We start from the raw sequence: 24,939 nt of genomic DNA on the forward strand, positions 1-24,939 counted from the left end.
CACATACTGTTGAAATCTTGATTGGAGATTTTTGAGCACTACTTTGCTAGCATGTGAGATGAGTGTAATTGTGTGGTAGTTTGAACAGTTTTGGGTATTGCCTTTCTTTGGGATTTAAATGAAAACTGACCTTTTCCAGTCATGTGGCCACTGGTGAGTTTTTCAAATTTGCTGGCATATTGAGTGTAGCACTTTCACAGCATCATCTTTTAGGATTTAAAATAGCTCAACTGGAATTCCATCACCTCCACTAGCTTTGCTTGTTATGATGCTTCCTAAGGTCCACTTGACTTCATAATCCAGGATGTCTGGCTCTAGGTAAGCTATCACACCATCTTGGTTATCTGGGTCATCAAGATCTTTTTTGTATAGTTCTTCTGTGTATTCTTGCTACCTCCTCTGCTTCAGTTAGGTCCATACCATTTCTGTCCTTTATTGTGTCCATCTTTGCATGAAAATTATCATTTTTAACATTTTATAGATGAGAAATAATGTCAGATTTCTATGTGGTATGTCCAGGATTGGAACTAGAATGTTTCCTATTCCAAAACCTTTAATACTGACAGTGTCTTGAGACAGAGTAGAATTAGATGGCATAAAATGAAACTGCAGTGACAAATTGAGGCAAGAAAATGGCAGACTTGGCTTTGTAGTATGTGGGTAGCAGCACTTGGGATACCTCTGTTCAGGTAAAGTTCTGGCAGATAGTGCCTGATAGCATCCAAGCAGAGGAGTTGGTAGGCAGACTGTTAGTATCTAATAGATTCCAAGGACTGAGGTAAAGGAATTTGGGGAATTCTAATAGAAGAATGTACTGTATCAGTGTCTTGTACATACTAAGTGCTCAAATGTTTGTGATTAAATGAATTTATATTTGGACAGGAAATAGCAGCAGAGTCACCCTGGTAGCAGGTTTTTAGCCAGGCACTTCATGTATGTTCTGTGATTTAATTTTTAAAATTCTGATAAGATGAGTATTATTATCACCAGTTTATGTTAAATAAGGAGGTCTTTTAAGCCTAACACGAGTAGTATTTGGTAGTTCCAAGTCATCTCTTAATTTAGTGGGTTCCAAAGCCCAACCTATACCCTATCCTTTATACTCTCTTACCTCATTGAGAGATGTGACTTTTTCAAAATAGCATTCATTAACTATTTATTAAGTATGCATTATTTCCAGGCAGTTTTCTATGCATTGAACATATATCTACAAATAAACCAAGCAAAATTCCTTGTTGCCATTGAACTTTTATATTCTACTGGGAAAACAGCTGATAACAAAAAATATAAAATGCATGCTAGAAGTGAACAATGCAAATAAATAGAGGAAAATAATAGAATGGGAAAGACTAGAGATCTCATCAAGAAAATTAGAGATACCAAGGAAACATTTCATGCAAAGATTTGCACAATTAAGGGCAGAAAAAATATGGACCTAACAGAAGCAGAAAATATTAAGAAGAGGAGGCAAGAATGTACAGAAGAAATATACAGAAAAGATCTTGGTGACCTTGATGGTCATAGATAACCATGATGGTATGATCAATTCATGCAAAGAGAAGGGGAAACAATGGAAACAGTGACAGACTTTATTTTCTTGGGTTCCAGAATCACTGCAGATGGTTACTGCAGCCATTAAATTAAAAAACACTTGCTGTTTGGAAGAAAGGCTATGACAAACCTAGACAGTGCCTTAAAATACAGATATAACTTTGCCAACAAAGGTCTGTCTAGTCAAAGCTGTGGTTTTTCCAGTAGTCACGTATGGATATGAGAGTTGGGCCATAAAGAAGGCTGAGTGTTGAAGAATTGATGCTTTTGAACTCTGGTGCTGCAGAAGACTCTTGAGAGTCCCTTGGACTGCACAGAGATCAAACTAGTAAATCCTAAATGAAATCAACCTTGAATATTCATTGGAATGACTGATGATGAAGCTGAAGCTCTAGTATTTGACTGCCTGATGTGAAGAGCCAACTCATTGGAAAAGACCCTGATGCTGGGAAAGACTGAAGGAAGGAAGAGGAGGGGATAACAGAGGATAAGATGGTTGGATGGCATCTCCGACTCATGGACATAAGTTTGAGCAAACTCCAGGTGATAGTGAAGGACAGGGAAGCCTGGTGTGCTTCAGTCCATGGGGTTGCAAACCGTTGGACACGACTAAGTGACTGAATAACAACAGCAACAACAGTGCAAGAAGTGCAAAGGAGGAAAATTAAAGCTGCATAAGGAATATTTGGGGTGTGTAGAAGGATTTAATTTTTGTTTAGGGTATTCAGGGAGGGCCTCCATGAGAGACATGATGTTTGAATAAATATCTGAAGTGAGGAAATGAACAAACTATCTGGAAACTGGATGGAAGAATACTCCAGGTACAGGCAATATCATCTGCAAAGGCTCTAGAACTGAAGTATGCCAGGCATATCTAATGAGCTGCAAGGAGGCCATGTGGCTGAAATGGAGTGTGTAAGATAGGAGGGTGCAGAGATTAGCCAGTTACTTGGGGATAAGATCATGTAGGTTCTTTTAGCTCATAATAAGGATTTTGAAATGGGAATCAATTGGAGGATTTTGAACAGATGAGAGGCATGATCTGACTTAACACTTTATCATTTCACTGTCTGCTATTTAAAGAACAGACCACAGGGGACCAAGGGCAGAGGCAGCAAGAGCAGTTAAGAGGCTTGTACAATGATCTCAGCAAGAGATGATGAGCCAGAGTCGTAGCAGCAGAGGTGATGACCAGTGGTTTTGTTCTGAATATGTTGCCTTTTGAGTGGAATGCCCATGAGACTTGTTTATGGATTGAGTGTGGGTGTGAGAGCAAAAGTGGAATCAAGAATAACATCAGAGTGTTAACTCTGAACAAATGGAAAGGCGGAGTTACCATTATATGTGATGAAACAGATGAGAGGTGATCCAGGTCTATGTGTGTGTGTGTGTGTGTGTGTGTGTGTGTAGGTGGATATCTGAACCTCAGATATAAACGTGTTAGCTTTAAGATGCTTCTTGGACATCAAAGTGCAGATATGGGTTACAGGAGAGTTGTAGGATGGAGATATTAATTTGTAAGTTACCAGCTAATGGAGATTTCCCTCTCATTAGTTCCTTGTAACTTCCTTTATCTCTGGAGAAGAGTGAATTGGCTGAATAACCATTTGCTAAATTTTGGCTGTGCAGTGTCATGTTATGGTGGCTTGGGCATGTGTCATGATTGTGTGTTCCTGTACCATGGATAATACGTTTCTAACACCAAGATTATCTGAGCCTGCACAAGGGCTGTTGCTTCTTGTATTTTAGCCAGTCTGCACCTACCAAAGGGATCTGCCATTGTGGCCATGGTTATCTGAATACACCCAATGGTTTTAAGTTCATATGTCATTGGTGCTTAATTTGCTGTATTTATATGAGCATACACCATGGTTGTCTACTTTTGCAATGTGGACTGGCTTCTTTATACTAAGTTTAAACAATTGTTATTATGTTTTACATTCTACTCAACATTGGAGAAGGAAATGGTGACCCACTCAAGTATTCTTGCTGGAAAAATCCCATGGGCTTGCAAAGAGTTGGACATGACTGAAGCGACTGAGCATGAGCTTGCAACATAGTTGTTTGAATATTCATGTCACTATATGATGTTCTTTTTCTATAATTTTCAGTGTATTTACCATGAATATGTGAATTATACTTGTTCACATGTTATAAATAATAATTTATTCACTGTGATCATCATTACTTGAAAGATACCTATTCTTCATTGTGACCACTTGCATCTATATCTTAACCTCTCTTACCCAGTGAAGAAAGAGTTCAGCATGTCTGCTTACTCTTGGACCATGGCTTCTGTTCCTACATTGTGGCAGTCTAGCATGACCATCTCCTCCTCAACCATGTCACTTAATTCCTGTATCATGGTTGCCATGATACACACATTGTGTGTGCACATATCACAGTAAGGAATAATATACCAAATGCTTCTTAACATTCATCATGATTATTTAAGTATATACCATAGGTGTTTCTAGCTTAATAGATGTTTTTTATTATGCTTGAAGGGTCTTTCTTGAAGTGTCACGGTTTTCAGTTTATGCACTGTGGTCACTTGAAAATTCAGCAAGGTTGGCAGAAGAATTTTAAACATCTGGCCTTCTACTGCCCTTATCTGCACTTGTTTGATGATCATCTGAGGTTGATCATTTACATGGATTTGCATCATTTACATGTACATGATCATATACATGGATTTATGTTCATTTAATGCTAATAACAGCTAATGTGCCATATTTCTCTGTACACGTATCAGAGTTGGGTCCTGTTTTACAGATATGTGCTATCTTGCTAAAGCTACCTGTTCCATGTTGGTTTTAATAAAAAACTTAATTCTGGTTAAAAACACATCAACAATCAACTATTTTAACTGTACAGTTTAATGTTACTAAGTATATTCACATTTTTGTACAGCACTCTAGTGGCATTCTTTTGATCACATGCAATGTCTTAATGAAATATGGACCAAGGACACCTTCTCTTGGTCAGTGTTTACTAGGCTTATTATGGTTTTGTGACATATACCATGGCCAAATGGTTTTATAGCATAAATGTTCACATGAATTACAATAATTTGTTTGCTAACAAGTGTTATAGGAGTTGGAGGGCACACTTTATGTCCAGCTTCTTTTATATGTTATGAATGTCTTCTCATGCATAATGGTTATTTAAACATGTATTAATATCTTAGTCATGAGTTCATATAACATTTTTATCTTCTTATGCATCATAGTTTTCTCCTTCTAAATCATGGGCATTTGCTTCTGTGTCACTGGCATCTATGTTTAGTGTGAAGGTTAGCAGCTTGTTTACCATTATCATTTGAATGCAAACCATAGTTATATACTAGAATAGCATAGATGAGCGCACATTACTGGTATCTTTGCTCATGCAATATGGCCACCTTCTCCTAAATCCAGGATTGTTACTCAGATACTCATGTTTTTTTGAGTATGCATCATAGTTCTGTCCTATATTCCATGGATGATTTCTACAATTTGGACTTCATATCCTGTACCAACTCTCTTCTTCCTGTAGAGCATTTATCAATCATGATTATCTGAGCATTAATCTTTCTCATGTGATTTTCAAACTTTGGGTCCTATGAAAGTTTGAACATATGTCAAAGTTATTGCCCATACTACAGGTGTTTCTCTTGCCTTAGAGTTGTCTCTTTATGCACTGTATTTTCTTCCTCATATGCTATGGTTTTCTTAACTGTACTGTTTTTGTTGATTTTTGTAAAATAGCCATCAACTCTTATACAGCTCATGAATCATGATCATCACAGCACTTATTAGGTTGAGCATTAGAAATTGATGTTTTATGAAAGAAAAATTGTTAAATGTTGGCACATGTAAATGATGCAGCTTAATATTGTGACTATTTCTATCTATGCTGTGGACATTTTCCCATGTCAGAAATCTGTCTTCTTGCATATCATAGTATTCTATGCCTGCACCAGATTTAAGAAGACAGTCTAAAGCAGAACCTGAGTGAGTGAGTGAAAGTTGCTCAGTCATGTCTCACTCTTTGTGATCCCATGGACTGTAGCCTGTGAGGCGCCTCTGTCCATGGAATTCTCCAGGCCAGAATACTGGAGTGGGTACCTGATCCCTTCTCCAGGGGATCTTCCCAACCTAGGGATCGAACTCAGGTCTCCCGCATTGCAGGCAGATTCTTTACCAGCTGAGCCACCAGGGAAGCCCCAGTATGGAACCTAGTGGCTGCTTTGGGGCAAGGAGGGTGAGGATCAATTTAGAAAGACTTTTTTTCTTCATCTTCTCATCAATCAGAATATTTCTTCAGCATGTATCTGTTTTACATATTAGCAGTCTCTTGTATAAGCTTTCCTTGGGAAAACTGTTCTATATCCTTCTATGCCTTCTAAAAATTGAACCACATCTATGACTGAAAAAGAGTATGGTGCTGGGTGAGAATTAGGTCTTCTTCAGGTGGTCAATGTCTCAGATTCTTGGAGGCCATAAGGATACAAGCAAGTGCCTCTTTACACTGTTTTCTTAGCCCATGTCCTGGGTAAACCTCCACCAAACCAGAGTTCATAAAACATCCTTGCATATAGACAACTCGAAATCACATAATCAGTATAATCTGCTGACCATGGAGGGACTTCTGTACCAGGAGACTAGGCTTGGATTTCTTCTTTATGTTGTGGCCCTATTTTGGGCTGGCTTTGCCCTCAGATATTTCTTTATGGGAAAACCGTGTCTCATCATTCAACAGTTTCCCAATCTGATTCAGAGGAAACAGTCCCTCTACTCCAGGCCTTTTGATATTTTCAAAAACCGTCTAACCATATCAAGATGAGAATCAATCCCAAAAATTCCATAAAGAGATTCCAGGTCTTAATATCCTAAGATTTTCTACAATATTGCATAATTACACATGAAAAGACATTTATGATAGTAAGAAATCAAACAGGATTGAGGGGAAATAAAGTGAAGATGAGAGACTATTTTAGGATCTTGGATTATAAGAGGTAACTGAGGCTGAGAGAAGTTCTGTGACTCACCTAGTCAGAGGAAGACAGGGAAAAAGATGAAATTGTAATCTAAGACTTCTGATTACTGATTTAGAGTCTTTACACTACCTTCTATTCGATGGGCTCTGGTATAATCAAAAGAAGGGTATGCCAGAAGTGAATTTTGGTGGCATTGGTGAATTGGAGATGGAGAACTGTGACAGTAAGCATTTAGTAACTGTATATTATGAAAATTAAATGATTCTGAGTTAAATAAAATCTTCTTTTTTTTTTCATCTCTTCTTTCTCCTTCCTTTTGTCTTCTATTCCTTTCCTCTTCCTCTGAATATGGAACTCACAGGTCTCTCTAAGTTGGTGCCTAAGAAGATGATAATCACACAAATGAGTCAGTTCTACATGGCTGGCCTTGGGCTTCTCTTCCTGATTAATATTCTCCCTGGAACAACTGGCCAAGTGGAATCAAGACGACAAGAACCTGGGGACTTTGTGAAGCAGGATATTGGCGGGTAAGTACCCTTAACTCCTAGAACAAAAGAAGACTGTGATAAATTACTGACTTTGGTCAAAGATTTTTTTTTTTAATTGAAGTAAGGTTGAGTTACAATATTGTGTTAGTTTTAGGTATAGAGCAAAGTGATTCAGTTATATGAATATTCTTTTTTTCAGATTATTTTCTATTCTAGATTGTTATAAGATATTGAATATTATTCTCCATGATATACCAATAAATTCTTGTCACTGTGTATCTGTTAATCCCATAGTCTTTTATACCTCCCCCATCCCTTTCCCCTTTGGTAACCTTGAGTTTGTTTTCTGTCTGTCTGAGTTTGTTTCTCTTGTGTATCAGTTCAGTTCAGTTCAGTTCAGTCGTGTCCGACTCTTTGTGATCCCATGAATCACAGCACACCAGGCCTCGCTGTCCATCACCAACTCCTGGAGTTCACCCAAACCCATGTCCATCGAGTCGGTGATGCTACCCAGCCATCTCATCCTCTGTCATCCCCTTCTCCTCCTGCCCCCAATCCCTCCCAGCATCAGAGTCTTTTCCAAAGAGTCAACTCTTCGCATGAGGTGGCCAAAGTATTGGAGTTTCAGCCTCAGCATCAGTCCTTCCAATGAACACCCAGAACTGATCTCCTTTAGGATGGACTGGCTGGATCTCCTTGCAGTCCAAGGGACTCTCAAGAGTCTTCTCTAGCACCACAGTTCAAAAGCATCAATTCTTCAGTGCTCAGCTTTCTTCACAGTCCAACTCTCACATCCATATAGAGATTCATTTTATTTTTCAGATTCCACTTATAAGTGATACATATTTGTCTTTCTCTGACTTATTTTACTTAGTATGATATTCTCTAGATCCATTCACATTGCTGCAAGTTACAATATTTTATTCTTTTTATGGCTTAGCAATATTCCATTGTATATACATACCACCTTTTTAAAATTTAATTCTTTATTGGAGTATAATTGCTTTACAGTGTTGTGTTGGTTTCTGCACGCAACAACATGAATCAGCCATAAGTGTATGTATGTGAGAGTGTGTGTATATATATATATATCTCCTTACCCTTTTGAATCTCCCTCCCACTCCCCCAGCATCCCACCCCTCTTGGTTATCATAGAGCACCGAACTGAGCTTGCTCTGCTATACAGCAGGTTCCCACTAGCTATCTATTTTACACATGGTAGTGTATTATATATGTCAATCCCAATCTCCCAGTTCATCCCACCCTCCCCTTCACCCCTTATGTCCACAAGTCCATTCTCTATGTCTGTGTCTCTATTTCTGCTTTTCAAATAGGTTCATCTGTGCCATTTTTCCAGATTCCATATATATGCATTAATATACAATATTTGTTTTTCATTTTCTGACTTACTTCAGTTTGCATAACAGGCTCTAGGTGCATTCACCTCAGTTTAAGTGACATTCATTGCTTTTATGGCTGAGTAGTATTCAATTATCTTAGTGTACTCTAAGTCTTTCCATCTTCTATCAGCGTTTTCAGCGATAATCTCTGGGTCTGAGGGCTATAGAACTAGACTAATATGTCCTTAGAAACTTGGCCCACAAGGCCCTTTTTACTCTTTATACCAGCATGGAAGAAAAAAAAAAGACTGATTCTATCTTATTAACTTCTCATGTATCTGATTTCATTGGGCATGATAGATGTTCTAAATAAGATGGAAGTTCTAAATAAATGAATCTTACCTCGTCAAATGTTAACTGAGAGTAAAGTTCTCTAAAACATATATTACATGTTATATAATAATAATAAAGAAGGATTTTGAACAGAATAGTCCTTCATGGTGACTTTCTGATCGTCATAAAGAGCATTCGTTATGTTTATTCTATATCTGCTTTTTTCTTTTTGTGTCTCCATCCTCAGTGTTAGCTGTCACCTCTCCTGTTTATATTGGTTTGCTCATATCCTGTTGGTGCTTTGAAAGCCAGATAATCAAGCCTTTTGAAAACTATATTAAATAGAAGGCCAAGATATCGCTTGGAAAAGCAGAGACAAGTGCTTATGTTTAATACAGAGATATTGAAAACTTTTGGGGGGACTTTACTTTCTTCCATGTCCAACACAATTCATGCTTTGGAGGAGATAAAACTACTTAAAGTCTGGCTCTGAATATTAGTGTTGGCATTATATTTGTATTTGCTATAAATATAGAAACCAATATAACATTAAAATGTATATGCTGGTAGCTCTGATACTTAACAGCTGCTGCTTTTCGTTTGCTTGTTTTCATACCTTCTTAATGATGTTTCTGTGTATTTAATAAAATCCATTTGCTGCATTATTTTATCCACCTTTAGTGAATTATTCAATTAAATCACATGGTGGGCTACCCAAGCAGCTTCGACAATCAACAGTGGTTTATTAAACAATACTTTGTTTAAATCATGTTCTAAATGCAATGGCTCTCTGTAGGCTTAAGCAAGGAAACAGGTTGCACACTTGGAGAATTTGATTTAGTAACTCATATGCAGAGCTGGAATCAAGATTGCTGGGAGAAATATCAATAACCTCAGATATGCAGTTGACACCACCTTTATGGCAGAAAGTGAAGAACTAAAGAGCCTCTTGATGAAAGTGACAGAGGAGAGGGAAAAAGTTGGCTTAAAGCTCAACATTCAGAAAACAAAGATCATGGCATCCAGTCCCATCACCTCATGGCAAATAGATGGGGAAACAGTGGACACAGCAGCTGGCTTTATTTTTCTGAGCTCCAAAATCATGGTGATTGCAGCCATGAAATTAAAAGATGCTTGCTCCTTGGAAGGAAAGTTATGACCAACCAAGACAGTGTATTGAAAAGCAGAAATATTACTTTGCTAACAAAGGTCCATCTAGTCAAGGCTATGGTTTTTCCAGTAGTCATGTATGGATGTGAGAGTTGGACTATAAAGAAGGCTGAGCGCCAAAGAATTGATACTTTTGAAATGTGGTGTTGGAGAAGACCCTTGAGAGTCCCTTGGATTGCAAGGAGATCCAACCAGTCCATCCTAAAGGAGATCAGTCCTGGGTATTCATTGGAAGGACTGATGTTGCAGCTGAAACTGCAATACTTTGGCCACGTGTTGTGAAGAGCTGACTCATTTGAAAAGACCCTGATGCTGGGAAAGATTGAGGGCAGGAGGAGAAGGGGACAACTGAGGATGAGATTGTTGGATGGCATCACTGACTCGATGGACATGGCTTTGGGTGGACTCTGGGAGTTGGTGATGGACAGGGAGGCCTGGCCTGCTGCTGTTCATGGGGTCACAAAGAGTTGGACACGACTGAGCGACTGAGCTGAACTGACTGAACTTGGGAGTAGTGCCTAAGAATCTGCATTTCTATCAAGTGCCTACCTGATTCTGATATAAGGAATGTTTGGACAATACTCTGGGGACACAGTCCTTGTTTTCAAAGAGCTTACAGTATATTTAGGAATGTGGGCTTCAGAAATTTTAGAATAGCAGACATAGAAAAACCTGTTGAGAGCATCTTTTCTGATCCTTTATTTTGTGCGTGACAATATTGGCTTCCAACAAAAGACATTTACTTTCTAAGACTTAACAAAAAATTAATCGTAGAGATAGGTCTAAAACGCCAGTCTCTGATTCCTAGTCCCATATTTTTAAAGAAAAGCTGCAAGGAACAATTTCAGCTTCCTGTAATATATTTCTTATACTCTTGTTTCCTGGCTCAATATTTTGACCATTAACAACTGAGAACTGTATGTGTGAAAAGTGTTAGGTTGGACCATTATGAAAATATCATCACTCTGGGTCAAAATTGTTGAATATAAGCAATTTAGTGATGGGTCAAGCTAAGTAGCAAGTAAATGCCAAATGGATCTTCTATCCCAGTCTGTATATCAAGATTGCAGGGAGAAATATCAATAACCTCAGATATGCAGATGACACCACTCTAATGACAGAAAGCAAAGAGGAATTCAAGAGCCTATTGATGAAGATGAAAGAGGAGAGTGAAAAAGCTGACTTAAAACTCAACATTCAAAAAATGAAGATCATGGCATCCGGTCCCATCACATCATGGCAAATAGATGGGGAAACAATGGAAGCAGTGACAGACTTTGTTTTTTTGGGCTCCAAAATCACTATGGATGGTGACTGCTGCCATGAAATTAAAAGGCCCTTGCTCCTTGGAAGAAAAGCAATGACAAACCCAGACAGTATACTAAAAAGCAGAGATATTACTCTGCTGACAAATGTCCAAATAGTCAAAGTTACGGCTTTTCCAGTAGTCATGTATGGATGTGAGAGCTGGACAATAAAAAAGGTTGAGCACCAAAGAATTGATGCCTTTAACTGTGGAGCTGGAGAAGATTCTTGATAGTCCCTTGGACAACAAAGAGATCAAACCAGTCAATCCTTAAGGAAATCAACCCTGAATATTCATGTATTGGAAAGGCTGATGCAGAAGCTCCAGTACTTTGGCCACCTTATGAGAAGAACTGACTCATTGGAAAAGACCCTGATGCTGGGAAAGACTGAAGGCAGGAGGGGAAGGGAATAACAGAGGATAAGATGGTTGGATGGCATCACTGACTCAGTGGACATGAGTTTGAGCAAGCTCTGGGAGATAGTGAAAGACAGGGAAGCCCGGTGTGCTGCAGTCCATAGGATCACAAAAAGTCAGACATGACTGAACAACAACTATCCTTGTCTGACTGTAATTTATTGAAACCTGAGATGTGTATCAGTCAGGATCCCAAAGAAAACAGATGGGGAATTTCAGTTAAGACTATTTGAGGAGAGTATGTTTGCAAAGGGACTAATTGTGAAGGTATGATCTGGGTATAGGTACACTCCAAGGAATAGAGCAAGAACCTAAGTCCAGCAGCAGATATGTCATATAAAACAAGTCTTTTTAAGAGTGCAGAGATCTTTAGTGGAGGAGCTTTCACAGAGAGAGTGCTAAGAGATTACATACCCACACTTTTCCCTTCTTCTTCCCTCTGATCTTCTGCCTACTTGAAGCCAGGGGCTGTGGCAGCCCTGCTGATACAGTTCATATAGGTTATCCTTATAAGAAAGCAAACAGGTTGAACATGAATATATAATATATCTGGAAAAAGGAATGATAGACATTGGGCACAAGGCCTTACATTTACATGACACCAAATCACGACTTTTTCTTCATCAAGATTCCATAGTAGTGGCAGTGGTGAGCAGATATTGTGAATTTAAGAGGAAATGGTTGAATTAATTATCTCCTTGTCATATGCATAGCCTGACTTGGTGCCACTGTTCCAAAGGTTCTCCTAAGTATCTGCTTTCATCATGAAATATATTTTCTCAGTTTTCTTAATCTCAGAATAAACTGGCACCTGTGGCTACACATGTATTGGGTTGGCCAAAAAGTTTGTTTGGGTTTTTCCATATCATCTTACAAAAAAACCCAAATGAACTTTTTGGCCAACGCAATAAATACTAAGTTACTAAGAGAAACATTAAGGATTTGTTTTTTATTTTACTTTAACTCAGCAAATAATGTGAACAGGTAGGGCACATGTCGAGTGGGTATGTCTCAAGCTAATTTTTTTTTAAATTTTATTCTTTTTACTTTACAATACTGCATTGGTTTTTGCCATACATTGACATGAATCCACTACAGGTATATATGAGTTGAAGTGCAAGTATGTAAAGTCTAGTCTCTTCTGTGTGTATATAATCTCTATTATGGCATCAATACATTAATACTCTTACCATTCAATCTCCAAATTTTAAAATTTAAGAACCAGATGTGGGACCTGAGAAGCCATAAGTCCTAAGCTCTTACCCAGACCAAGAATCCTTCTTGCATTATGCTTTATGATTGACCTACCAGTTTGAATCCCTCCAGTATTAAACTGCATTACTCCCATGGACATATAGCTCTAGGGATGTGAAAGTGCTTCCTATATTGAACAGAAGTCCACGTTCCTCTAATGCCTATCTGTTTTAGGCTCCTGTGACACTTCCTTCCTATTTCACACTTCCTTCTTCTCAGAGCTACTCCATGCTTTCTTGTCTATAGGATAACTTTCATCACTTTCAACTTGTCTCCTCACATGATACAGTTTTCCAGTCATTGCTTAAAACTTGGTACTCTCCTTTGCTCTCTAGATTTTTTTGAAACTTAGTTCAATACTTTATTTTTAGTTTTCATATTCTATCATGTTACTTTAGAGCTTATACTTAAATAACTCTTACTATGTGCCAAGCACTATTCTAAGTGCTTTACATATGTTAATTCATATAATCCTTATAACAGATCTGCTAACTAGGTGCTGCTATTATTCCTGTTTCAGAGATAAAGTATGGAGACACCAAGAGGTCAAGTAACTTGCCAAAGCTCACACAGTTTAAAAGTGGCAGAGCCAGAACCAAAACCCAGTCTGGCTTCAGAGTACATACTATTAATTGCTTCAATGAATTGGTTTTCATGTATTCAGTCACCTTTAAAAATTAGGAACATGTCCATATATTTTGTGTACATGAACATTTACTTATGTATAGTAATCCCTCAACCTCTGAATATTTAATATCTCAGCCACATGACTGCCTGGCCAGTGCTACAGTGGGGCAAGTATAATTTTCTTATAGGACCTAGAGAAATAAGAAGTATCATTTTCCATTTTGAAGTAGAAATACAGAATTTGTAACACAGGGCAGAGCTGGACATTTGAAGCCAGGGTCAAGAATACTTGGTAAGTGATGCCCTGACTTCCTACTGTATCATGTCAGGAGGCAACAGTGTCTCAGTATTACTGATGGTAAAATGTGATCTCTTTGTTAAGATGATAACTGTCAGGACTGTTTACTGCAAGGATACTAGCCACTGGGATTGATTGAGAGATTTGAGCTCATGACCAGCTCATTGCTGTGGTCATGGCCATGGATATGGGATAGAGAGTAAATAATAATAGTGTAGAAGAGAGTATTCCTAGTACTGTGGTTTCCCTTCATTTGTATCATAATTATTTTCTCCACATAGGCAGTGTTATAAGTGGCTCTCAGGCTGGCCTATGAAAGTCTGCTTAATGAGAAATGTTGCTGAAATAGTGCTCGTGCATTGGCAATTACAATCATTCAGACAAATTACGAGAAATAAGGACTTGTGTAGCCTTGCCTGAAAGACTAATTGCCTTTTATGGTATTGTTTCAAAGGAAAAATGGACCTTTATTTCTTTGCAAATTTAGAATACAACCCATTTTATGTTGAGGTATGTCTGCTTATGTTCATGTATGGAATCATATCTCTAAGGTAAAGTACCTTGGTATTTAATCATTCAGAACATACAGTAGCCAGATCTTCTTGTGTGTTTCTGTGAAGCTGTGGCTTTTAGTTACTAAGAAGGTAGAAAGGACTTGGTTTTTATTTTTCTTTAATTCAGCAAAGAGTGTGAATAGGCAGAGCACATAGTGAATGTGTGTGCCTTAAAATAATACTTCTTTAGTTTCAGAACAAATCTATAGGTGCCATTTAAGAAAAGGACATCTGTCTGAGATGGATTGTGCATATTCTAGCCAAAAATACGTTTATTCTTTTTTCTTAAGTGGCTTCTGTGAAAACATTAGAATGTGTTACTGAGTTCCGAGTATAGAGCTGGCATCCCTATTGCTGAAGTTTTAGCTTGACCCTTTCACTTATCAGAATGACTGGACCTGGACAATAAAAACAGGAGGGGTATGGGGAAATGGTAAATAATCTGATATAGCTATGGTTTCTGGTCAGAAAAAGCACTAGAATTTGCAGCTGTAAAAGTATATGGGGAATGGAATGCAGATTCACAGAAAACCACATGATCTGAACAGGAATTTGGTATGGGGAGGGAGGTGGGAGGGGGTTCAGAATTGGGAACACGTGTACACTCGTGGTAGATTCATGTTGATGTATGGCAAAATCAATACAATACTGTAAAGTAATTAGCCTCCAATTAGAATAAATAAATTTAAATTTTAAAAAAACATGCTTTTTTTTAAAAAATTGAGATATAATTGACACATATTAATAGCATTGTATTTAAGGTGTAAAATGTTATAGTTTGATACATTTATATATATTGCAATATGGTATAGTAGAGTTAGCGAATGTCTCTGTCATGTCACATAGTTTCTTAGTAACTTTGAAGTTTATAATATAGTATTGTTGACTATAGTCACTGTGTTGTATCTCACACCCCCAGAACTTATCTACTACTTGTAAGTTTGTAGCCTTACACGAAACCTCCCCAATTCCCTACCACCCCCAATCTCTGGTAACTACCATTCTAGTGTCTACTTGCACAAGTTCAGTTTTATTTTTAGTTCCACATAGAAATGATTTCACACAGTGCAAAAGGTGGCTTAAAACTCAGCATTCAGAAAACTAAGATCATGACGTCCGGTCCCATCACTTCATGGTAAATAGATGGGGAAACCGTGGAGACAGTGACATTTTATTTTGGGGGGCTCCAAAATCACTGCAGATGATGACTGCAGCCATGAAATTAAAAGACGCTTGCTCCTTGGAAGGAAAGTTATGACCAACCTGGATAGCATATTCAAAAGCGGAGACTACTTTGCCAGCAAAGGTCCGTCTAATCAAAGCTATGGTTTTTCCAGTAGTCATGTGTGGATTTGAGAGTTGGACTATAAAGCAAGCTGAACACTGAAGAACTGATGCTTTGTGGTGTTGGAGAAGACTTTTGAGAGTCCCTTGGACAGCAAGGAGATCCAACCAGTCAATCCTAAAGGAAATCAGTCCTGAATATTCATTGGAAGGACTGATGCTGAAGCTGAAGCTCCAATACTTTGGCCACCTGATGTGAAGAACTGACTCACTGGAAAAGACCTTGATGCTGGGAAAGATTGAAGGCAGGAGGAGAAGGGGATGACAGAGTATGAGATGGTTGGATGGCATCACTGACTCAATGGACATGAGTTTGAGCAAGTTCTGGGAGATGGTGAAGGACCGGGAAGTGTGGTGTGCTGCAATCCATGGGGTCGCAAAGAGTTGGACATGGCTGAGGGACTGAACTGAACTGAACTGACCTGGGACAGTTAATCCTCATTGTCCACTGAGTTGAACAATAATACTATAGCAATTTACATTCTCACCAACAGTGCATGAGAGTTCCCGTTTCTTCACATCCTTGCCAACATTTGTTATCTCTTGTCTTTTTGATAAAACATCATTCTAGGCGAGTTGATATTTCATTGTGGTTTTGATTTGCTTTTATCTGATGATTAGTGATGATGAACAACAACAACAACTTCTTTGGGAAAATGCCTACTCAGTTTCTTTGACCATTTTTTAATTGGATTATTTTTCCTTTTGCTATTGAGTTGTATGAGTTCCTTATATATTATAGAATCCAATATATATATTATATTTCTTTATATATTATGAATATATCTTGTTAATATTACTTTCTGCATAGTAAGAATTTTCTTTATTTTTAAAATCTGTTCTCCCCCAGGAGATATACAGTATTAGAAAAAGATGCCAACCTTTTAATGAAATAAATTTCTCCTGTCTTTGGGTTGTTTTATGAACTGCATCAGCGACTCCACATCTGTGACTCTTGCTTCCCTTGGACATAAGCACATTAAGGAGCTTCCTCAATGTGGTTGAACTGATGCTATTTATTTATCCTGAACTTAATGCTCAGTGAGCTTAACTTTTCCCATAGCATAAAAGTGCATATCTTTCAAAGGTGTCCAGAGAAGGCAATGGCAACCTACTCCAGTACTCTTGCCTGGAAAATCCCATGGATGGAGGAGCCTGATAGGCTGCAGTCCATGGGATTGTGAAGAGACGGATATGACTGAGCGACTTCACTTTCACTTTGCACTTTCATGCATTGGAGAAGGAAATGGCAACCCACTCCAGTGTTCTTGCCTGGAGAATCCCAGGGATGGAGGAGCCTGGTGGGCTTCCGTCGATGAGGTCGCACAGAGTCAGACACGACTGAAGTGACTTAGCAGCAGCAGCAGTATTACATTTTCAGGAGTTTGGGGAGAAAGGAATGATCATCCTCAATGTATGTTGAGTTTTACCATTTACAAAGTAATTTTATATTTATTATCTTCTTTACTTATTTCTTCCAAAAGCATTATAAATTGAGGACCTATCCCTATTTTACATGCAAGGAAATAGTTCACATGATCAGTTAGTGGGAGTCAGAACTAAAACTCTGTTCATCTGACCCTAGTTCTTTGGATTTACTGCTTTTCCATTTTTAGGACTCGATAAATGACTAAACTTGCCTAACCTATAGATGGTGTCTTAGTAACATCATTTTCATTTTTAATGATGCATTATTAATATATTTTGTCCAGCCAGTAATGATAGATATAAGGCAAAGCAAGCATGGTTATTACATCAGTCTCATCAACTTAATAAGTATATGGCTTTAAACAATCTCTTTCTTTTGTTGGTGTCTCAGGCCATCCATCTGTAAAGTGAAGGGAAATACTTACATGATCTCTAAAGTCCTCCATAATCCTGACATACCATAATGCTTTGTTGTTCCTCCAAACTATTTTGAATGGACACAAACTATAGAATTTTCAGCTTGTTGCAGTTCAGTTATTTAAAAAGAAAGAGTTCTAACTTGGGTTCTAAATTAAACCAGCTTCCAGCTGCCTATGCAATAATTTAGAGAACACTGGGAGAAAATTTTATTAGTAATCAAGTCAAGTAATCAAAATCATAGCGCAATCTATTAAAAATTGTTTTGGAATGACATTAAGCATTGATTTTTGACTTAAAAGTTTAAAAGTTATTAGTGACTAATGCTGCTAACATATCAAAATAGAGTCAGCAGGGGGTAGACATGCATTGTCAAGGAACTTATTATTTCAGTAAAAGAGGTAGCACAGTATATGGGCCTTATATTCAAGAATTCTGGACCGAAATTAAAAGTTATGTTCAGGGGTTTTACAATTCCCATATATAGATCCACCTGGAGTAGGTAATCTCTGAAGTCCTTTATAGCTTGTCTATGACTCTCTGATGTTTCTGCTTTTTACCCTCTTCCAGTAATCCAAAAAATGGCTTTTCATTCAATTCATAGACCTGTTTCCCAGAAATCAAATTAGGCTAACCAGGGTCAAGATTCCCCGCAGTGAGAGTTAAGGGAAAATACAAAAGAGGTTTTCACAAAATCAATTAAGCTCCTACAGCCTCTCTCCCCACAGCCCATGCAGGATGGATTTAGAATATTGAAGATTAAGCCAAATGTGAGCTGAGACCTGACAGGGTGTCTGTATTTATCTCCTCAACATATTGATGTCAGTTTGTTAGCTCTGCACTATAGTTTCTTTTTTTTCCCCTTCCAAAAAAAGGTGTCTGTATCATTTCTGGTATTCTTTTCACTGAAACAGCCAATCATCTCTAGTCTCACTGGTTTCCAGTGCCTCTTGGCCAAAGCTTTCCTTATGGCTTTGGCGGATGAGGGTGCCTATATTTTGTCATTATTTACATTTGAATAATGTATTTGAGTCCATGGGGTCGCAAAGAGTTGGACACGACTGAGTGACTTCACTTCAATGTATTTGAGTGCATAAACTACTATCTTAAAGAAGACAAAACAAATTTTGAATACTTTTAGACATTAAATATTAAATCTGGAAATTTTAATATAGTATTTAATAATAATACAACATATCTGTGAAGTTATTTTAATTTTCAAAATGAGAAAGCCGTTGTACAAGAGGTGTTATGTGACTTGCTTATGGTCACTCAACTAATAAATTCAAATTCATGTCTCCAGTCTAGTTAAACCTAATTCCCCTTTTCATTCCATGTGTATCTACTTTTACCATTTGATTCTCTCAGCAAACCTGTAAGCAAGGGAGAGATTACTTGCCTTATTTTACCTTTTTTTTCTGCTCTGTTTTTTTTCTATAGGCACATAGTTGATGCTCGTTAAAGATACATTGAATGATTATGTAAATTGAATTAGGTTTATGAATTAAGGAAATTGGTGTTCAAAATGGCTTTTGACAGTTTACCAGCTAGCAAGTGGCAGTGTAGAGTGAGAACTATTCAGTTTAGATGTTCCTACTATTCCGTGGGCTTCCCTAGTAGCTCAGATGGTAAAGAATATGCCTGCAGTGCAGGAGAACCAGGTTTGATCCCTGGGTTGGGAAGATCCCCTGGAGTAGGAAATGGCAACCCACTCCAGTATTCTTGCCTGGAGAATTCCATGGACAGAGGAGCCTGGAAGGCTACAGTCCATGGGGTCGCAAAAAAGTCGGACACAACTGAGCAAGTAACACATGCATACGTACTATTCTGTAGATTTTTCTCTCTAAGGACGACATACTGACTGCCTCTCAAGATTCCTCTCAACTGTTATGCTATGTCTTTTAGTGCTCTGATTAACTAGATGCTAGGAATAGTTATTATATATCTATTAATGGCAACCTTCTGGTTCCAAAGTAAGAATGGGTAAAACCAAGATCTACAGTGATACAGGCTTTAATGGACTACTCCAAATCACAAATACAGCTGGCTGGCACTTGGACATAGGATTCCTGACATCTAGTTTATTACTTGATTCTATACCATGCTTCTTGACCCTGGGCAACAGCCATTTCCTTCACTATATCTCTCTTTCCATTAACTACCCAGGTCCTTTGTTTATTTCTAGCCTTGCTAAACCACACCAAGCTTCTCCTCATAAAAGCATGAAAGCATTATTCACAGCTCTAGCCAGATTTTTTTTTAAATTTTTAAATTGATTTATTTTAATTGGAGGCTAATTTGTTGTTCAGTATCTCAGTCTTGTCTGACTGCTTGTGGCCCCATTGACTGTAGCACTCCAGGTTTCCCTGGCCTTTACCATCTCCCAGAGCTTGCTGAAACTCATATCCATTGAGTTGATGATGCCATCAGCCTGATCAGTTGATTCATAAAAGGCTTCCCAAGTGGTACAGTGGTATAGAGTCCGTCTGCCAGTGCAGGAGACATGGGTTCCATCCCTTGGTCAGGAAGATCCCCTGGAGAGGGGAATGGCAACCCATTCCAGTATTCTTGCCTGGAGAATTCCATGGACAGAGGAGCCTGGCGGGCTACAGGCCACAGGGTCACAAAGAGTCAGACATGACTGAACATAGCACACCAGCACAAAGAGCCTACTGCTTGGAAAGGCTTGCAAAAGGCATCCACACTGGATAAGCAGGAAATAGCTGAGGGTCTCCAGAAAATCAGAAATTTTGGATTATAGTTCTGTCCGACCCTCAGTAGCAATATGACTGTGGGAAAATTTGGTATCTTCTCTGAGCTTATTTCCCATGTATAAAATGAGAGAGTTTAGGGAATCTCTTAAGTGTTCTGGTGGCTTTAACATTTAATGGAATGCTTTTGCTTTGTTGCTCTATCTTTACGGGGTGAGATATAGGTAAATTACATGCAATTCAAAGGTTTTTCTGGCTTTGTTGTTCTGTGAACCTATTCTAGGTTAGAAAGAGGGGTAATTTAAAATTTTCCTTTTTTGTTTTGGGGCCCTCTTGTTCATGAAACAAAATTTGATAAATCAACTTTATGCCAGGTATTATTCCTACAGACATCTTGTCTAAGATTTCTACTGGTTTTTCTCTACTGCTGGGTTCAGTTCAGTTGCTCAGTCGTGTCTGGCTCTTTGCGACCCCATGAACCACAGCACGCCAGGCCTCCCTGTCCATCACCAACTCCTGGAGTTCACCCAAACCCATGTCCATCAAGTTGGTGATGCCATCCCGCCATCTCATCCTCTGTTGTCCCTTTTCCTCCTGCCCCCAATCCCTCCCAGCATCAGGGTCTTTTCTAATGAGTCAACTCTTCGTATGAGGTGGCCAAAATATTGGAGTTTCAGCTTTAGCATCAGTCCTTCTAATGAATACCCAGGACTGATCTCCTTCAGAATGGACTGATTGGATCTCCTTGCAGTCAAAGGGTCTCTCAAGAGTCTTCTACAACACCACAGTTCAAAAGCATCAATTCTTCAGCACTCAGCTTTCTTCACAGTCCAACTCTCACATCCATGCATGACCGCTGGAAAAACCATAGCCTTGACTAGACGGACCTTTCTTGGCAAAGTAATGTCTCTGATTTTGAATATACTATCTAGTTTGGTCATAACTTTCCTTCCAAGGAGTAACCGTCTTTTAATTTCATGGCTCCAATCACCATCTGCAGTGATTTTGGAACCCCCCAAAATAAAGTCTGACACTGTTTCTACTGTTTCCCCATCTATTTCCCATGAAGTGATGGGACCAGATGCCATGATCTTCATTTTCTGAATGTTGAGCTTTAAGCCAACTTTTTCACTCTCCTCTTTCACTTTCATCAAGAGGCTTTTTAGTTCCTCTTCACTTTCTGTCATCTGCGTATCTGAGGTTATTGATATTTCCTCTGGCAATCTTGATTCCAGCTTGTGCTTCTTCCAGCCCAGCGTTTCTCATGATGTACTCTGCATTTAAGTTAAATAAGCAGGGTGACAATATCCAGTCTTGACGTCCTCCTTTTCCTGTTTGGAACCAGTCTGTTGTTCCATGTCCAGTTCTAACTGTTGCTTCTTGATCTGCATACAGATTTCTCAAGGGACAAGTCAGATGGTCTGGTATTCCTATCTCTTTCAAAATTTTCCACAGTTTATTGTGATCCACACAATCAAAGGTTTGGCATAGCCAATAAAGCAGAAATAGATAGGGATGGACTGTATGTTTGCTAAAACTCATGCCAAAGTACTTGCTGGTTTGGGAGGTGCAAAGCCATTTAACTGGCCCAATCTACTGATTGACATTTTCTTGAATTAAAGTGTTTAGACATGTAAATATTTGCTATTAAGAACTATTATTTTGTGTCTCGTTTTCTTCTACTGCCTTAGACTCTCTCCAAAGCATGCTCCAGATATTCCTGATGACAGCACCGACAACATCACTATCTTCACCAGAATCTTGGATCGTCTTCTGGATGGCTATGACAATCGGCTGCGACCTGGACTTGGAGGTCAGTTATTGTTTTAAGATCTTCCTAGGTATTGTTTTCTAAAAAGAGTCTAAAGGTACCTTTAATAGTGTATTGATCAATGAAGTTAGTATCAAGTTGAGTTTCTTCCCTCTGAGTACTGGAAATGTGTCCTAATCCTTCATTTCAATGGTTAGTCTCTCTGGTCTGGTTTTGGAAGGTTCTGAATTTCACTTAGGTAAATGCATATAGGGCGTTAAACCACATCATTTGGCCACACCCATTTCTGGTAATAAAATAGTAATCCCTGCCTGGATGGCAGATGTATCTCAGGAACAGCTGGGAAACATGTCTTTGTTCTAAAAACCCCAATCACACATCAGCCTGATATTCTGTAGAGGAGAAATCTGATGGCTAGATGGGATCTCATAAGGAAGTAAACATATTACAATACTTCATGGGCCATATTGAAAGGGCAAGTATGCAGATGTATATATATTTAAATATTTCTTGAATCATTTGAAAATTAGATGCAGATATTATAACCCTTTATCCATAAATACTTTCTGTGTACTTTCTTAGAACATAGAAGTTATTTTATAAAATTATAATTAAATTATAAATTCAAAAAATATAACCTGACATACTATTTTCTAATCTGTAGTCCATATTCAACTTTTGCCAATCATCTACATTTATTATATGACAGTATTATAAGAAGTCTCTTTCCTTATCTTTAGTTAATTAGGCAACTATCAGCATGAACAGATGGATTCTTTTTTTATTCAATGAATTGTAATCCATTAATATTATTATTTGTTATTATCTATTTTGATTAGAATTATTGTTCCTAATTTCCCATATTTGCTTAGTGAGAGCCTCTTCAAGCTGACTTTTGATGTATTTTCATTTTTGAGCACTTTTTGGCTCCATAGCATAACCATATTCCATATTTAACTTGTACTCTCCCTTATTCAGCCTTACAGTCAATCAATTTTTCCAAGAAGAAATGGGATCTTTCTTTGTGGGAAATTATATTTAAGATCCAACTTCTATGTGCCAAATATTTTCATTGCTATTGGGTTTCTTTGTTTCTAAGATCTTTCAGTGGACAGAATTGAGAAAATAGAAAATAATATATATGTATATATACATACACAACATATATACACCCTTATATATGCATATTTATACACATTACACATAGGAGCTTCCCTTGTAGCTCAGTCAGTAAAGAATCTGCCTGCAATGCAGGAGACCCATGTTCGATTCCTGGGTTGGAAAGATCCCCTGAAGGGCTAAATGGCAACCCACTCCAATATTGTTGCCTGGAGAATCCCATGGACAGAGGAGCCTGGCAGTCTACAGTCCATGGTGTCGTGAGTCAGACACGACTTAGCGACTAAACCACCATATATAGACACAATGTAGATATATGTGTGTATGTGCATGTGTAATGGGTTTATACTGATACCACTAATTCCAGTCTAAGTATTCCTCATTGACTTACTAACTTGCTTAATTATACAATATACATAAAATAGTGTTGGAATCTCTATACCTATATCACTGTAATAAACACACTTATTAAGTAAAGTTAAAAATAAATTTTCATGGTCTTTTTTTGGGTGTTTGTTTTAGATGAAGGCTATATGGCTCTTGCTTTGGTACAAATAATAGATTGGAGCAGGGCAGTATTAGAGGAAGAAAAGGCTAGTCACAAATTGATTTGTTATCCAGAAGGAAGGTGGTGATTGTGGGAATGTAAGAATTTGGTGACTGATTATATTATGGGATTAGGGGGAAAAAGGAGGAGAAAATGATAGCAGACAAAATTCCCCTGTGAAGCTGTCAGGTTTTAGAATTTTTTCTGGAAGTTTTTGATTACTAATTCAACTTCAGTACTAGTGATCAGTCTATTCAGATTGTCAGTTTCTTCCTGATTCAGTCTTTTAAGATTGTATGTTCCTAGAAATTTATGCTTTTCTTATGAGTTGTCTAATTACTTGGTATATGACTGTTTCACAGTATTCCGTTATGATTTTTGTCTTTGGATTTAACGTGCAATTTCTACCCTTTCATTTCTAGCTTTGTTCAATTGAGTCCTTTCTCTGTTTTTCTTAATGAGCCTAATTAAAAGCATATCAATTTTATTTTTTCAAAATAACAGCTCTTGGTTTCATTAATCTTTTCTTTTTGGTCTCTCTTTAATTTATTTCCATTCTGATCTTTATTATTTCTTTCCTTTTGCTGACTTTGGGCTTTATTCTTCCTTTTATAATTACTTTCTATTGTAGGTTGCATTGTTTATTTGATTTTTTTTTCTTTCTTGAAGTAGGCCTGTATTGCTATAAGTTTTCCTCTTAGAACTGCTTTTGGTGTGTTCCATAGATTTTGGAGTGATTTGTTTTTATTTTTACTTTTATCAAAGTATTTTCTCATTTCCTCTTTGATTTCTCTATTGACTGATCAGTTTTTTAGTAACATGTTGTTTAGTGTCTCCATGTTTGTGTTTTCCACATTTTTTTTTCCTGTATTTGATTTCTAGTTTCATACCATTGTGGCCAGAAAAAAATACTTGATATAGTTTCTATCCTCTTACATTTGTTGAGACTTGTTTTGTGGCATGTGATCTATCCTGGTAATGTTTCCATTAATTGAAATAATATTCTGCTATTTTTACATAGAAAGTCCTGTATATGTCTAAGTCCAGCTGGACTAATATGTCATTTAAGGCAACTGTTTCCTTATTGATTTTCTGTCTGTATGATCAGTCCATTGATGTAAATGGGGTGTTACTGTTATTGTATTATTGTCAATTTCTCCCTTTATATCTCTTAATATTTAGTTTATATATTTCAGTTCAGTTCAGTTCAGTTCAGTCACTCAGTTGTGTCCGACCGTTTGCAACCCCCATGAATTGCAGCACACCAGGCCTCCCTGTCCATC

The 24,939-nt window shown here is 37.8% G+C and overlaps 1 protein-coding gene across 2 annotated transcripts in view; it reads left to right on the forward strand.

The window, feature by feature from the left end:
* The window catches only part of GABRA3 (gamma-aminobutyric acid type A receptor subunit alpha3), a 243,706-nt gene that overhangs the window by 95,669 nt on the left and 123,098 nt on the right, over nt 1-24,939 (forward strand). For both annotated transcript variants that reach the window (XM_042241792.1, XM_004022275.5), the window contains 2 exons: nt 6,894-7,059; nt 21,911-22,032. In XM_042241792.1, the coding sequence (XP_042097726.1) occupies nt 6,920-7,059; nt 21,911-22,032 (262 nt within the window). In that variant the 5' untranslated portion in view covers nt 6,894-6,919. The remainder of the gene's footprint in view (nt 1-6,893; nt 7,060-21,910; nt 22,033-24,939) is intronic.

The sequence above is a fragment of the Ovis aries genome, chromosome X (genome assembly GCF_016772045.2).
Source record: "Ovis aries strain OAR_USU_Benz2616 breed Rambouillet chromosome X, ARS-UI_Ramb_v3.0, whole genome shotgun sequence".
Classification (NCBI taxonomy): Eukaryota; Metazoa; Chordata; class Mammalia; order Artiodactyla; family Bovidae; genus Ovis; species Ovis aries.